This window comes from Pleurodeles waltl, chromosome 5 (assembly GCF_031143425.1).
Source record: "Pleurodeles waltl isolate 20211129_DDA chromosome 5, aPleWal1.hap1.20221129, whole genome shotgun sequence".
NCBI lineage: Eukaryota > Metazoa > Chordata > Amphibia > Caudata > Salamandridae > Pleurodeles > Pleurodeles waltl.
Window position 1 is genome coordinate 807,569,254 of NC_090444.1, and position 17,556 is coordinate 807,586,809.

At 44.7% G+C, this 17,556-nt stretch overlaps 1 protein-coding gene across 7 annotated transcripts in view; it reads right to left on the bottom strand.

Annotated features, from left to right (window-relative positions):
- LAMA2 (laminin subunit alpha 2) overlaps positions 1-17,556 on the bottom strand; it is a 3,379,260-nt gene that overhangs the window by 1,146,371 nt on the left and 2,215,333 nt on the right. For all 7 annotated transcript variants that reach the window (XM_069234829.1, XM_069234828.1, XM_069234823.1 and 4 more), the window contains 2 exons: positions 293-481; positions 81-208 (listed from right to left, as the gene is read on the bottom strand). In XM_069234829.1, coding sequence (XP_069090930.1) covers positions 81-208; positions 293-481 — 317 coding nt within the window. The remainder of the gene's footprint in view (positions 1-80; positions 209-292; positions 482-17,556) is intronic.

The window sequence follows — 17,556 nt, forward strand, 5'->3', positions numbered from 1 at the left end:
ACCATAGCAACCCTTTGAAATTCAAGTATCATAATATATGCCTACATGTAGTGGACATGTTTATAGAGAAGCTAAGTTACCTGCTTTGTCTCATGATGTTGCCATATGAGGCTTTGATAAGAATATACTGAATGTCATACAGCACATCCATGAAGTCCTCACGGGTGACAGGTCTTCCATCTACAGATCCCAAATATCTCCATTCATGCTGAAAACCAAATATAGTAAACATTGAATACACTAAGTGCTAAAGACTGATTTATTAATGTCAGAACAAAACAGTTACAGGTACCTCTGTCATTTCAATCTCATGACGGGTCAGCTGTCCAATCTGAGGTGCAGGCATGTGCCGAACTATAATTTTATGATTAGCTGGGGGTCCTCCTCTTAAGATTACTTGGGGCTCAAAGGTAGAGGGACCAGTTTCCTCTCGGGCCTCAAAATAAATTGCGTATTTCAACTTGCCTCCATATGCAGTCAACTGCAGAAAAACACAACAATGTTATTTAGAAACAGATATCAAAACGTACTTATTATTTGGGATGAAGGCTCATTTTTAAAATAACATGTCATAGTTGTCAAACATTTTAATTGATATTTCACATTGGATCATGTGTTTCTTTATGAGTATCAAGGTTTTCATACAATATTCCGAAACCCAGTTTAAAGAGGCACATATATATATATATATCACTAAAAAAACAAAAGTTCCACACACATAACCATAGAAATGTAGCTGTTAGAGTTATTTCAAATAACTATATATTGTGCCCTAAGGTAACTATAACTTGAACCCTTGCCATGCACAATTTTCTCATAATGTTTTTTACTGCAAATATTACAGTGATGCTGTCTCAGTATTTGCTGTCTCAGTCTCTGATCCTATGTCAGAGCTGTCCTCTATAACCAGAGTGACGTCAGCAGCAGTCATCCATCAATATGCCATCTCTGCTATTGGCTAAACTGTTGCTCTTAAACACTAGCCTACAAAGACAGTCATAAAATTGCTGGTGTGTGTGTGTGATACATGCAACAGTAGAGGCCACCTTACCTTCGCTTCTTCCCTCAATCAGCACGTTCTTTCAAGACACTCAAACACCTTGTCACATACTATTCGTCACAGTCTTTAGCACCTCCTGCGCCCAGTCCAACAATCATTATTGGTGCTCCCACTCCCATGTCCTCCTCCTCGGATTCCCTCATTACCACCCAGCAAATGTGCTCTTCATCTCTCCATAGCCACCCGCCACCCCGCAAATACATTTCATTTGTATTATAGCGCAGGTAGTGGCTGACTTTACTAACGTACTCAGCTATTTACTTAAAATAAAGATTTGCTCTTTGCAGTAGTCATATAAACCTTCTGAGCGTCTTTATGGCACTAAAACTGCCACTAGACAAAAGTCTGATCCTTTTGTAGCAGAAACATAATCACAAGACTTACTTGACTTCTTTATTGCTGCCTAAAAGCTACCGTTGAAATGCGTCAGTTGAAGTATGTGCACTGCTTTGAAGACGCAAGCTGCAACTGCAAGACAACTGGTGGCAAATATATACATATATATATAGATCACTTTTATATGTGGGTCTGGTTTTCCTGGGGGCCGATTGCAGCCCCCAGGGAAACCACACATGCACTGACAAAAGTGATATATATATATATATATATATATATATATATATATATATATATATATATATATATGTGAATATATATAAATATAGATATATCCATCTACATGGATTGATATATCTATCTATCTATCTATATATATATATAGATATATATATATATATATCTATATATCTATATATATATATAGATATAAATATATATATATATATATCTATATATATATCTGTATTTTTTTTTTGGTAGTTGTAGGGTTTCCTTGGGGCCAAAATGGCCCCCAGGGAAACCCTACAACTACTAAAAAAAATTGCCGCCTATGGGCGACCCCCAGTCAATTTTTTTTTTTTTTTAAAAATTAGCCCTTGGGTGTGGCGCGATCGCGCCATCCCCCCTTCAAGGGGGCCCCAACATCAAAATTGAAAATATGGCCCCACAGGGGGTCGCCCTGCCTATAGACGACCCCGTCAATGTCCTTATTTTTATTTATTTTTATTTGCCCCTGCGGGTGGCACGATCGTGCCCCCCAGGGGGCCCCAACATTACCTTTTTTACAATATAGCCCCGGGAGGGGGGTGCGGCCCGTTTTCCTAGGGAGGCCGACCCCGCCAAGTGAAATCACAGGTGTCTAGTGGCGTTTCCTGGCCCCCGATCGCAGCTGTGCTGCGATCGGGGGGCCAGGAAACACGTTCAGGAATGCCTCGTATGAAAGGGGAGAGTCTCCCCTTTCATACGAGGCCTTCCCGAACCTGGGGAAGGCTGTTTGGGGTTGTTTTCCCCATCGGAGCAGGAAGCGCCCTATGGCATATTTATGAGCCTCTTGTGATGCTCTGGCAGCACAAACTACAAAATAATATCTATGAGGCCACGTAAAGCTACTTTGCGTGGCTTTGAATTGCCTCATAGATTTGGAGTAAGGCAAGGCAGCGCAAATCGCTGTGTTGCCTTACTCTGAGCTCAGGAGGCATTCCATGGGCATTGAGGTGGGTGTTCCTGTTGGAAAATGGGTTATTGATAGGGCAGGTAGGTACCTACACCTAGCAACAAGCCACAAACCTCCACAAAAGTACAGTTAGGTCTCAGTAAATTAATCCCAGCTCTACCCTTGGTAGCTTGGCATCGAGCGTCAAGGCTTAACTTAGGAGACAAAGTGTAAAGCATTCAAATATCACAAAACAGTAATTAAATAAAACACAGGAAACAGTTTAAAAATCCAAAACCAATTTATAAAAATAGCTTATATTTTTATCTTTAAAATGACACAAAAACGATTAAAATCGGTTCAGGGGAACCGGAGATATGAATTTTTAAAGTATTATTATTTTCTAGCGCCCAGAAACGAAAAGCGCCAATCGGGTCATCTGGTTGCACCAGGACCGGGACAAAGTCAAACTTTCAGGCCGACCGCGATGGAGCCCTGCTCGGCTACAGGTCGCGGGAGGCCTCGGTTAAAAAGTTACCTTCTGACTTAGTCTCTTTTTCGATGTTTTTCTTCACCGGGACGAACCTGCCAGTTGGATCCGACCTCCTGGAGCCCTTGTCCGGATACGCGAAGTCGGTTTCCTCGGTGGTGATTTCTACCTTCGGACTTAGTCGTTTTTTCGAGATGAAAATCCTTCGACCGGGGTAAACCTGGATCTTGATCCGACGTCCGTGGAGCCCTTCTCGGATACGATGGCTGGAAGGTCCCGGTCAACTTTTTACGTTCGGACTTAGTCTTTTTTTCGGATGTTTTTCTTGACCGGGACGAACCACGAAGTCAGGCCGGGTCGCGGTTGAGGCAAGCCGGCTAGAATTTCCGCGTCGAGTCGGTCACTTTATGGAGCTTTTTTCTAAAATTTCTCCAATCTTTTCCAAACTTCTGGGGCTTCACCCAGATGTTCTTTTAAGGTTCTTTTGGGGTCCACAGCTCACCCCAAGGGTCCAGAAGTTCTGTGATGGTCCTTGGGAAGTGCGGACTTCAACTCCCAGAGTGCACCTGGCGCAAACTCCTTTTTGGCCACTGGGCAGTGGTCAGCTGGTCACTTTTTCAGGAGTTGGTGCAGGGGACTCTGGTTAGCAATTTTTCACCTGTAGCAAACAGGGAGTCCCTCCTTGAACCAGTGGAAGCCAGGCAAAGTCCTTCTTGTGGTGAAGCCCAAGTGTGCAGCTGGTGCAGTCTTTCTGAGTGCAGGGTCCAGGTGCAGGCCAGGGGTCCAGCAGGGCAGTCCTTCTTCTCCTTGTAGTTCTTTCTTCTTGAAATTTGGTGGGGATCTGAGGCGTGGGTGCAGGTCTGCCAGTTTTATCCTTGCTCCTGGGTGAAAAGCAGGGGGGCCCTGGTTCTCCAATCAGGGACAGGGTCGTCCCCCTGTGATGACCACTTCCTGGGAAGTGTGGCAAAAATCCATCCCAGAAGGCAACAGTCTCTAAAAATCCAAAATGGATGAATCTGATTTTTGGAGGAGAGATCTGGCTGAGCCCACCCACTGGTGTGGCTAAAAATCATAAACACACCCCTCTCCTGCCCTCTCCTAATCTAATCAAGGGGGCACCTAGCTGTCTGGGGTTGCAGGATGTGGGGGTGTTGCTGGGTGCTCCAGATGTCCTTCTCTGCCTTTGAAGACCAGTTTGGCAGCCCTCCCCCTTCCTGCCTCACCATCTGCTGAGGGGAGATTCTCTCCCCCAAGCACATTCCTTTGTGTGAAGTCAGGCCACTTCACACCTCATTAAAGTAGCCTGGCAGAAGCTGCTGCAGGCTGGCCAATCAGAGCACAGCAGCAAAAACAATGCAGAGCTGAAATTGGCAACTTTTTAGGTAAAGTCTAAACTTTTTACCTGCACTAGTTATATTAAATCCAACAACTGGAAGTTGTGGGATTTATTATAACAATCAATTTGATACCAAATTCTTGGTATGTAACATTTAAGGAGACTTTAAAATTTTAAATAAAGTCTGCCCATTCTAGCCTATGAAGGCCATTGACTTCAATGAGGGAAAAACGAATTTGGCTGTTTTTACCTCACCAGGGCTTATAAATCTATTTTTATAAAGTCCCTGCTTATAGTTACATGGCACCCAGCCCTAGGGGCACATAGGGCACACCTTAGGGGTGACTTATATGTAAAAATAAGGTAGTTTAAGACTTTGGAAGTACCTTTAATTCCAAAGTCGAATTTGCATATAACTTTAATTTAAAAGCAGCCAGCAAGGCAGGCTTGCTTTTAAAATGACACTGGGCACCTCAGCAATGCACCTAGGTGTGCACCACCTATGCTGTGGTCCCTAAACCTACATGCCCTACCATATACTAGGGACTTATAGGTAGGTTAACTTAGCCAATTATAATTAGCCTAATTTGCATATCCATTTTACACAGAGCACAGGCCCTGGGACTGGTTAGCAGTACCCAGGGCACCATCAGAGTCAGGAAAACACCAGCATAAAGTGGAAAATGGGGGCAAAAAGTTAGGGGGCCTCTGCAATCAGCCCCAGTTTCTCACACAACCCCCCCCCAGCCCACACGCCCAGGAGACTCAGCCCAACCCTGGGAGAGTCTTCCTGGCTTGTTAGGCGAGGAAGACAGTGAAGAAAACTGGCTGTCTCTTTGCAGGGCCTACTCTGCCTTACATCCTCCTGTCAGGGTCTCTCCCTCTGGGTAGTGAACCCACCCCAACAATGAAAGGACCCATTTCAAACTGAAACTTCCCTCTAGGGGGGTCTTCCTCCTCTCTCTCTGCCAACTTGGGTAGTGAGGTGCCCACCTCCCCTACTCCTAACTTTGCTAGGGCAACACCTAGCTTACCCAAAGAGGTCACCCAACACTTGAGCAACCCCACCATGACCAATAGGGTCAGGGGGCCTACTTTGCTATTGGCCCTGGGGTCTGCCTCCCAGGCCAAGTACAGTGCTGCCAGGAAGGCTAGCACCCAGCAGAGGCTACTGACAGCTGTCAGTACCCAGAACCACACCCTAAGCTCTCCACTGACAGGTGGCTGAGCTGCTTTAGGGGCTTCTTTGGGGTCCTGGTACCCCTCTTGCTGTCTAGAGTGGGGGGCTACCACCTCCTGTGGCAGACACCCTCCTTCCACTCTCCCTTCTGTCAGTGCAGGGGCAACACCTTGCATCTGGACAGCTGCCTGACTACTCAGGACTTCCTTGGGGTCAGGTGAGGCCTCACCAGTGCCAACTCTGGGCTGCCCCCCTACTGGGGCAGAAGGCCTTTGGCTCCCTGGAACTCTCTTTAAGAGTGGCCTACCCTTCCTTTTCTTCTTTCCTTTTCTTGGGGACCCCTGTCTCCTAACTGTAGGGACTGACTCCCCAGGACTTTGTGTTGGGGGGGCGCCCTGGGCGACCACCCCATCTGTGACCAGACTCACCTCTGGGAGGTCATTGCCCAGGATACAATCTAGGGGAAGGTCAGCACTGACTACCACCCTAATCCAGTCAAGGATACCCTCCCTCTCTAGGGGCACTATGGCTACAGGTTTGGAGGTGACCTCCCCTGTGGCTATCCTGACTTTCTTTGTCTTTCCTGGGACATACATGTCTGGGGTCACTAACCGGTCACTCACTACAGTGTGACTGGCACAGGTGTCTCTCAGGCCAGTGGTAGGGATCCCATTCACTTGAATGTGGTGGAAGTGCCTACTCCCACCCTCAGGGATCACCAGCTTACCATCTGGTCCTGTCTCCCAGCACAATGCTAGGAGGATTTCATCATCTGAGGAATCCTCCTCTATGGCTACACTGGACAGCCCAGTGCTAACCACCTTCTTTGGACAGGCTGCATCTCCTCTGAAGTGACCTGTCTGCTGACAGTCAAAGCAGGCCCTACTGTCCAAGAGCTTTTTTAACCCGGGGTCTCCCTGTCTCTGCATGTCAGAGTGGGAGTGGGATTTACTCTCCTCCTTCTTAGGGTTCTGGGGTACAGAGGGAGTCTCTGTGGTGGGCTTACCACCTCCCTCCTTAGGTTTTTGGGGACCTGTCCCCCCCTTCTTGGAGTCTCCCCCCTGGGACTTGACAACCACCCTGGTTCTCAACCACTCATCAGCTGCCTCCCCTAGCTCTCTAGGGTTGGTCAGCTTAGAGTCCACTAGATGCTGGCGTAACCTTTCTTGGATACAATTGGTCAAGATGTGCTCTCTCATGATCAGATTGTATAACCCCTCATAAGTATTTACTTTGTTGCCAATAATCCAGCCCTCTAGTGCCTTTAGTGAGGTGTCCACAAAGTCAACCCAAGACTGGGTACTGACCTTCTGGGTGTCCCTGAACTTCATTCTATATTGCTCTGGGGTCAGACCAAACTTCTTGACTAAGCACCTCTTCATACTAGGGTATGAATCTGCCTCCTCCCCCCTTAAGGTCAGAAGCCTATCCCTCCCTGAGTTGGGGACCAACTCCCACAAAAGGGAACCCCAGTATTGAGGCTTAACCCTTCTCATTTGGAGTGCCCTCTCAAAGGCCCCTAGCCACTTATCTATGTCATCCCCCTCTATATAAGCAGGAACTACCCCCTTGGGTAATCTGGGGCAAACTCCCCCACCCATGGACACCTCAGCTTCTTTATCGCTGCTTCCATCTCTTTTTTCTTTGTATGCCCACTTTTTCTTCTCTAGGGCCAGCTTCTCTGCTTCCAAAGCTATGTAGGCTAGCTGGGCTTCCAGCTCTCTTTCCCTGATGGATGGGTTCTCTCCTCCTGAAAGGACCCTCTTCCTACCACTAGCTTTGGGTCTGCCCCTAGTGACTGTGTCCAGTGAGGACCGTTCCTCCTCTTCCTCACTTGGGGTCTGATGCCTTTCCTCCCCTGAGTGGTTAGAGTTAGCATCATCCTCTTTTGGTTCCTCCTCTGGAGCTTCCTCTGTCTCTACCTCTTGGGCCTCAGCCCATGCTGTCAGGGATTTAATTAGGATTTCCTTCCTGAGATTAGGGGTTGCAGGCAACCCCCTCTCAGTACACAACCCCCTAAGCTGGACTACTGTCAGTGTAGGTAGGCTAGCCAGATCAAGCTCCATGGTTCCCTAGTTTTGTGTCAACAAAAAACTTTTTGCAAAAATTGGAAACAAGAATTTAGAAAAATTACAAAAATTCAATAATTGAAATTAATCCAAATTAATTTTTAAAAAAAAATTAAAATTAAAAATTTAAAACAATTTTTGCACTAGGACAATTTAAAGGATTTTTAATTTGTTTTATCTAAAACTGTAACGTGATATTGAACACAAGTACAGGATCCCGTCGCTGCTTCCAATTATGTTGGAAAATGGGTTATTGATAGGGCAGGTAGGTACCTACACCTAGCAACAAGCCACAAACCTCCACAAAAGTACAGTTAGGTCTCAGTAAATTAATCCCAGCTCTACCCTTGGTAGCTTGGCATCGAGCGTCAAGGCTTAACTTAGGAGACAAAGTGTAAAGCATTCAAATATCACAAAACAGTAATTAAATAAAACACAGGAAACAGTTTAAAAATCCAAAACCAATTTATAAAAATAGCTTATATTTTTATCTTTAAAATGACACAAAAACGATTAAAATCGGTTCAGGGGAACCGGAGATATGAATTTTTAAAGTATTATTATTTTCTAGCGCCCAGAAACGAAAAGCGCCAATCGGGTCATCTGGTTGCACCAGGACCGGGACAAAGTCAAACTTTCAGGCCGACCGCGATGGAGCCCTGCTCGGCTACAGGTCGCGGGAGGCCTCGGTTAAAAAGTTACCTTCTGACTTAGTCTCTTTTTCGATGTTTTTCTTCACCGGGACGAACCTGCCAGTTGGATCCGACCTCCTGGAGCCCTTGTCCGGATACGCGAAGTCGGTTTCCTCGGTGGTGATTTCTACCTTCGGACTTAGTCGTTTTTTCGAGATGAAAATCCTTCGACCGGGGTAAACCTGGATCTTGATCCGACGTCCGTGGAGCCCTTCTCGGATACGATGGCTGGAAGGTCCCGGTCAACTTTTTACGTTCGGACTTAGTCTTTTTTTCGGATGTTTTTCTTGACCGGGACGAACCACGAAGTCAGGCCGGGTCGCGGTTGAGGCAAGCCGGCTAGAATTTCCGCGTCGAGTCGGTCACTTTATGGAGCTTTTTTCTAAAATTTCTCCAATCTTTTCCAAACTTCTGGGGCTTCACCCAGATGTTCTTTTAAGGTTCTTTTGGGGTCCACAGCTCACCCCAAGGGTCCAGAAGTTCTGTGATGGTCCTTGGGAAGTGCGGACTTCAACTCCCAGAGTGCACCTGGCGCAAACTCCTTTTTGGCCACTGGGCAGTGGTCAGCTGGTCACTTTTTCAGGAGTTGGTGCAGGGGACTCTGGTTAGCAATTTTTCACCTGTAGCAAACAGGGAGTCCCTCCTTGAACCAGTGGAAGCCAGGCAAAGTCCTTCTTGTGGTGAAGCCCAAGTGTGCAGCTGGTGCAGTCTTTCTGAGTGCAGGGTCCAGGTGCAGGCCAGGGGTCCAGCAGGGCAGTCCTTCTTCTCCTTGTAGTTCTTTCTTCTTGAAATTTGGTGGGGATCTGAGGCGTGGGTGCAGGTCTGCCAGTTTTATCCTTGCTCCTGGGTGAAAAGCAGGGGGGCCCTGGTTCTCCAATCAGGGACAGGGTCGTCCCCCTGTGATGACCACTTCCTGGGAAGTGTGGCAAAAATCCATCCCAGAAGGCAACAGTCTCTAAAAATCCAAAATGGATGAATCTGATTTTTGGAGGAGAGATCTGGCTGAGCCCACCCACTGGTGTGGCTAAAAATCATAAACACACCCCTCTCCTGCCCTCTCCTAATCTAATCAAGGGGGCACCTAGCTGTCTGGGGTTGCAGGATGTGGGGGTGTTGCTGGGTGCTCCAGATGTCCTTCTCTGCCTTTGAAGACCAGTTTGGCAGCCCTCCCCCTTCCTGCCTCACCATCTGCTGAGGGGAGATTCTCTCCCCCAAGCACATTCCTTTGTGTGAAGTCAGGCCACTTCACACCTCATTAAAGTAGCCTGGCAGAAGCTGCTGCAGGCTGGCCAATCAGAGCACAGCAGCAAAAACAATGCAGAGCTGAAATTGGCAACTTTTTAGGTAAAGTCTAAACTTTTTACCTGCACTAGTTATATTAAATCCAACAACTGGAAGTTGTGGGATTTATTATAACAATCAATTTGATACCAAATTCTTGGTATGTAACATTTAAGGAGACTTTAAAATTTTAAATAAAGTCTGCCCATTCTAGCCTATGAAGGCCATTGACTTCAATGAGGGAAAAACGAATTTGGCTGTTTTTACCTCACCAGGGCTTATAAATCTATTTTTATAAAGTCCCTGCTTATAGTTACATGGCACCCAGCCCTAGGGGCACATAGGGCACACCTTAGGGGTGACTTATATGTAAAAATAAGGTAGTTTAAGACTTTGGAAGTACCTTTAATTCCAAAGTCGAATTTGCATATAACTTTAATTTAAAAGCAGCCAGCAAGGCAGGCTTGCTTTTAAAATGACACTGGGCACCTCAGCAATGCACCTAGGTGTGCACCACCTATGCTGTGGTCCCTAAACCTACATGCCCTACCATATACTAGGGACTTATAGGTAGGTTAACTTAGCCAATTATAATTAGCCTAATTTGCATATCCATTTTACACAGAGCACAGGCCCTGGGACTGGTTAGCAGTACCCAGGGCACCATCAGAGTCAGGAAAACACCAGCATAAAGTGGAAAATGGGGGCAAAAAGTTAGGGGGCCTCTGCAATCAGCCCCAGTTTCTCACAGTTCCCATGCAACACACATGGATTTTGATGCTTCTTCAGATTTACAAAACCATGTACACCTGGGGATACACTCCTTGGTATTCCCTCTTTCCACATGTGCTTCATTCTGCAGCACACATAGAAAGAGGAAAACGCCTCTCAGGACTGTTTTTGTGCAGAAAGTGCCCCTGGAAAGACGATTCTGGCAACAACACAGGCTCCCTTGCACCGTGGTGCAAGGATGCCTGTGTTGAAGCAAGGCTGCTGGAACGGTACCAGTGCAGGGGGAAATGACAGGAATGCACCCTATTGCATAAGTACAGTGCATTTCTGCCCTTTCACTTTGGCAAAGGGGCAGCACAGGTGATTTGCTGCACTGCGCTATGCCAAATCCCCATAAATGAGGGCCTTTATATTTGGAAAAGCAAAGGTTTGGTTGAAGATGAAGAATACTGTTGTCTTAAGAATGAGCATCCCTACCTGCTATTGTGTATCTCCTTCCCAAAGTGTACAAATCTCTGAACAACCCACTGGGCAGACCCATTGTTTCCTTGAGGGATAGCCTTTTAGAAAATACCTCCAAATATATTGATCATTTCCTGCTCCATTTTGTGAGTTCCCTCCCTTCACATATGGCTGACACCAGAGATTTCTTGTGCAGAATAGAGGGTATCATTTAGGAACCTGATTTCATTTAGTTGACATTAGATGTCAAATCACTTTATACTTGCATTAGACATGATGAAGGATTGAAGGCTTGTAACATTAATTCAGAGATAGACCGATTTGCTATTATGCTCATACGTGCATGCTCTTGGACAAGATGCTTTTCTGCTTTGCTAATAACATCTTTATTTTTGAGAAAACACTGTACCGGCAGTTGCAGGGGACTGTGAAGGGTATCTGCTTCACCCCCCAGTAATTCAAACTTGTTCATGGACTGGTGGGAGGAACAGGTGACTACCGCACCTGAAGTTATTGATGATATGCAGAAAGTTATACTCTGATGACCTCTTTTTAATCTGGCAAAGTAGTTAGGAGGAAGCTAATGATTTTGTGAGGAGGTTGAAAAGTATTGATCTGAACTTGGAGTTTTCATGCAATATGCATAGGGAACGCACAGTGTTCCTGGATGCTGAGGTTTGTATTACCCAGAGCAAGGTCACTTCGATCCTCCACAGGAAACCCACAGCAGGTAACAGCGTCCTGCATGCTTTAAGTAGCCACTAGATCAACTCAGGGGGAGTATCCCTTATGGGAAACTGGTAAATACTTGAAGGAATTGAATTGAGGACTGCAATTTCTCCCTTGCACAGTCAAGCATGTTGCAGAGGTTCACAGAAAGGAGCTACTCGAAACCGGTTTAGCGTTCTGCAGAATCAGTGAACGTTTCAAGGATTAGATACTTTTTGGGTCCCCCAACAACCACAGCACTGGCAAAGAGGAAGGATTCAACAGGTTATCACTACATTTAACATTGAATCTGGCAGAATACGAGCAATTCTTCCAAAAAACTGTGATCTTCTGAAATGTGATGCAGTAATTGGAGGTACTCTGCATGACAGTCCCAAGATCACCATCTGCAGGAACAGATCATTGAGAGACATGTTAGTTAAGAATGAGGTGACTCAATAGGAGGAGTTTGTACACAGGGTGACCAGTTCTGAACTCAAGGGTTTCCACATATGTGGCAATTGTGAGGTCTGTCAATATTCAACCAATGTGAGGTCAGTCAGGATACCACAGACCACCAGGTACAAATATATCACACAATTAATTACCTGTAGCACTACATCCATGGTCTATGTCTTAGAATGTCATTGTAGACTCTGGTATGTGTCTAGTACCATACACCAAGTGCGCAAAATAATTCTGGAATGCACCCGAGCTATCACCAACAAAGATGAGCACTACCCAGTTGCATGACGCTTTGAGACACACCATTTTAGCAGCAGGAAACATCTTGGATTCTTTGGTATTGAATATGTGATCATGGATTTTTGGGTGGTAACAGAGCAGACAAGTTGAGAAAACTGGAATCCAGGATGATTGTGGGGCCGAAGACTAAAACCTCTAATGGCCTAAACTCAAATGAGGAGCTTTATGTTCATTTAGACTAATTGCCCATGGCGATCTTCTCCGTGTACAATTATTGTTCTCTGCTCTGTTTGATACCTCTCTCTTTTTGTTTTCATTACAGGGAGAATAGGAAGGGACTCTGACCTAGCTCTGCTGGTTCTGAGAGGATACCATGGATGGTAACACTGGGTGATTTGGTTTGGTTTTAACTTTTTATCGTATATTGTGTGTAGATTGCTGACATAGTGTACAGTGAGGGGTATCTTTGCCCACTTGGGATTAATTCACAGATTTTGCTAAGATTGAGTAGCTATTGCACATTGATGTGGGTTGATATGATTCATGTTTTCTTTATATTATTTTTCTAGCATTCCTTTCATTTTATCATGCTTTTGCCTTCTCCTCTTATCATCATTATGTGTATTCATATGTTGACATTGCAACTGTCCTGAAAGTTACTGTGTGTCTTTCCTAAGGTCCTGAACCAAGATTAGTATTAGCCCCAGCTTGTATATTCATGTATTTTGTTGTTTATTTTCACATTTCTCAAACTATTTTATATGAATTTTACAGCTGAAATAGTGATGAAAAACATTTAAAGATGGTTAATGCCTATTATGGACTTTGCAAGTGTTCAGGTTTGCGAAACAATTACATGAGGACAACATATATTGTGTAATGTACATGTCTGTGAATTAACGTTAGATGAGCAGTATGAGTCCTCTCTGGTTTGGTATTTTAGTATATACAATGGTATGCACCTTACGGCATTTCGTAGGTCATTGAGTTGTGAGTTGTATTCACCCCCAGCCATATCGATCATGCATTATTAATACAGATGCCATACCATCATGTTGTTTAGTAGACTGTGGGGAAGGAAATTTATTATTTATTGCTCAACAACATGTTGTGGCCAACCATGTAATTAGAGGTCCCTCCATTTAACTACATTGAACCTGATCTTTCCTTTAATGACGTGAGACATTTAAAGATGGCCGATACACTTTGCAAACTGTGTAAGCCATCAATCAGCCCTTCCTTTAAGTTATTGTTTTCTTCATGGCATGTTGTTCTAAGTAGTTGTGTAATATCACTGACCCTTATGCGTGAGCAAGGCATTGGGACTGAAAAGCACTGTAGGGCAAGGAAGCACCATGAAAAAACTTGGTTTCACCTTTCTCCTGAGAGCAAGTGATTCTGTCTAGTGTGAAGTTTACTGATATTTTTGAGCTGGGTGCTACGGCCCCCACCACGTTACCCGCCGGAGAGGCAGCATAGCAGTCAGCTGACTTGTCTGCTGAGTATAAATGAATACGTATATTCACTGAAAAAAAGAAAGGTTACAGCGACATTATAGTTAGGAAATAGAATTTAAAAAACCTTAAAAGTTCACTGAAAAAAAACAAATGTTACAGGGACATTATAGTTAGGAAATAGAAATTTAAAACCCTAGAAGTTCACTGAAAAATCCAACGGTTACAGGGACATTATAGTTAGGTTCTGAATTTACTCTTACAAAACCATAGAAATTCAGCTGTTATAGTTCAAATTCTTTCAAGTAACTATAACTTGCGCCCTAAGGTAACTATAACTTGGCCACTCGCAACGCATAGCTTTTTCTTCAAAAATGTGACTGCTAATATTTCATTTATAGTTTTACGGACGTTATAGAAGTTGTTGTGATTCGTTATAGATGTTGTTGTGATTTCTGTAATATCTGTGGTAATTAGCAGTGCATGGCCAGGACGCAAGTTTTAGTTACCTTAGGGCACGAGTTTTAGTTACTTGAACCGCCATGCATAGTTTTTTCCTATAAATATTACATTGATATTATCAATGATGTTATCAAAGAAGTTGTGAATGCCATACTGTGGGGAACTTAGCAGTGCATGGCAAGGGAGCGAGTTATAGTTACCTTAGGGCACGCATTACAGTTACTTGAGGTAACTCTAACTATAAGGGGTGAATGTCTATGGTTTGGTATGCTTAAAATGTGAGGCTAACTATAATGTCCATGTAACTTTTGTTTTTTAAGTGAATTTTTATGTTCTTTAATTCTATTTCCTAACTATAACATCCATGTACCCTTTGTTTATTTAAGTGAATTTCAGTTTTTTTTAACACAATGTAATTTTCATTACTATACGTTAATCCAACCACTGCCATGCATGGCCTTTAGTTGTGTGCGGAAGCGGTTGGCTGAAGGCCGTGGCCTATCGTAAGGCACTGTAGCCAACGCCCTATAATCATCCAGCCTTGTGCCACGCACGGCTGAAGGCTGTGCCTGGTGGGTTGGCCGCAGGGCCTGGCCGCCCTTTCTAACCAACGAATCCTAAAAGAGAGAGATTGAGTGAGAGTGAGTGATTTAGGCTTTGATGAATGATATACTTAGAATGAGATATTTCTTGTCAAATTGAAAAGAAAAATGCTTTTGTCAATTAAAAAGAGTGAGATTACCTTTCAGTATGAACCTTAAACATTTGAAGTTTAAAACAAATGAAAGAAGGAAAATTACCAAGGACACACTTGGATTAGAACCCTCAACTTTCAGTGCATGGTTCAGTGACTGTAACCTATGACAGTCAACCCACACATGACTCAAAAGAAATGTGAACGTTCTATCAAATGGAAGGTTTAACAGTCGAAAACACCAGTAAATAAACAAACACACTGCCAAATGAAACTAGGATTTTAATCTTCAGCCCTATGAGTGACAGCACAAGATTGTGACCATTAGGCCAGAAATGACTCTGTTCCCCTCTGCATCCAAATGTAACTTTAACATTTGTACCAAGTATCTTGCTAGTCTTACTCATTGTAGTCATTGTATGGCGAGACCATTGCAATGACAATCTTTCTCTCTCTCTCTCTCTCTCTCTATTCCATCCCACTATGGGATGGAAGAGACAGAGAAAGGGTGACAGGACTGCGGGGAAGCCTGAAGGCCCCTGCGGTCCTAGCCGGCTCCCCACATCCTGTGAGAACCGGCATTGCTCCCCCAAGCAGGGAACTGCTTTAAATAGCAGCTCCCTATTTGTGGGAGCAACTTTTCATCTGTTTCCCTGCATGCATAGTTGTGTGCAGGGAAACAGATGAAAACTCTGCTTTCTGACAGCAGGAGCTGTTTGACAGCTATTGCTGTCTGAAATTGGACTTTGTTTCCTTTTGCTAGGTGGGGTCTGTCAATCAAGGAAAACCAAACAGCTATGCCCAGGGGGTGGCACCCCAGGACATAGCAGGAGCCATCTCTTTGGGGTGGATGTCCCCAGGGCCATCTATGGCTCCACAAGGGAGGCTATGCAACCACCCCTCCAATGACCATTGACCAAGGGAGGTGGTGGTCCCTGAGGCCCGGATTACGAAACAGACCCCCTTCATTGTTTTACTGCAGCCCCGGTAGGAGACGGTCCACAAGGCAGCAGGCAGGCCACCCGCCCCCCACATTAAATATGGGGAATGCCCCAGGGAGGTGACAATCCCCGGGGCTGCAGGGGCAGCAGGCGCCACCCACCCATTATATTTGGTGAAAGCCCTGGGAAGGTGTGGTCCCTGGGGCTGCGGGGGGGGGCTGGGCGCCCCAGCATGAAAATTAATGCCCCCGGGACTTGGCCCACCCAGGGGCTACAGGCACAGAAGTCTGCGCTTGTTTTTTTTCTTATGTTTTCACCGGTTCCACTGTGAATCAGAGTGAAAAGTTTAAAAAAAAATGCTTTCTAGCAGGGTGTCCCTACCCTGGCCCCTTTTGTTTTTTTACATCTTTTTTTCTGGGACTCGCTTAACCCGAGTCCCAATATGGCTGCTAGCACTTCCTTGTTGAAGAGATGGCAGACAATCAGATCTAAGCATGAGACTGGGAGGGTTCGCAGAGTGTTTGCGTCCCTATATATACAAAATTGTTTTTTCTTTATTTTCTCTAAAACTAATGAACGGATTTACACCAGATAACAAAAAGGTTGCTTTCTGGCCCAGGCCCTAGCTTTCTGCCAAATTTGGTGTAATTCTATCAAGTAGTTTTGTGGGCTATCGCTGTTCAAAATCCCTATGGAAAAATGAATGGGAAAAAAGCGTATTGGGACCCATCCCTTTTTCTCAGCCTCTGCTTGATGGATCACCCCGAAACTTTCCACACAGCAGCTCATGTGAGTGGCACATTTTTTTAAAAGATTTCGTGAAGATTCATCAACCGACGCAAACACTTAAACGGGTGAGTCCATTTGTAACTGTAGACTATGCTTCCATAGTGACAGGCAATTCAACATTTAGTAATGTCCCAATTTAGGTCGCTGCTACGTACCAGTTCAAGCGGTAGCAGTGGCCTCAAATGAGACATTACTAATGTTGAATTGCCTGTAGCTATCGGAGACAATTATGGGCATTTCACCAGCATTACAGATAAGAGCGGTAAAATGAGGGCTATGAATTCAATGTTGTAAGGAGACAAAATTGCCAGGATGATCGTGAAGTAAAAATGGAGGACAGTGTAAAATGCTTAAAATGGAAGAGCAAGATGGTTCTCTGTGAAGGCTTACTATGAGAGTGGTTATACTGAAATTAAGCATTATGTTGTGATAAATAATTATGTACATATGCAATAATGATGGACTGAAGACCAGCTAATGTGGGAAGAACCTAGAGTTCTCTGTCAATTTGCATGAAGGATATGCAATGGGAATGATTTAAAGGGCTGGGTAACACACACTCTCCATGTAACTGAGTTTGAGAAAGGCAGGGTTGCCAAAACACGTCAATCAATAAAACTTTGAATGGATATGTTATGCCAACAGTACATTATGACAGAGGTTAACAACATTTGGCATTTGGATTCAAGATGGGGGAAGGTTTAATCAGCAATGTTGAGACAACAATAATTCAACAAAGAAAAAACTTTGCCCCGTATTTATACTTTTTGACGCTAAACTGCGCTAACGCAGTTTAGCGTCAAAAAGTTTTGCGCCGGCTAACGCCATTCTGAAGCGCCATGCGGGCGCCGTATTTATTGAATGGCGTTAGCCGGCGCAAGCAGACCGGCGCTGCCTGGTGTGCGTGGAAAAAAACCACGTACACCAGGCAGCGCCGGCGTTGGGAAAAATGGCGCTAGGGCGTCTTAAAAATGGTGCAAGTCAGGTTGACGCAAAAAATCGCCTCCAC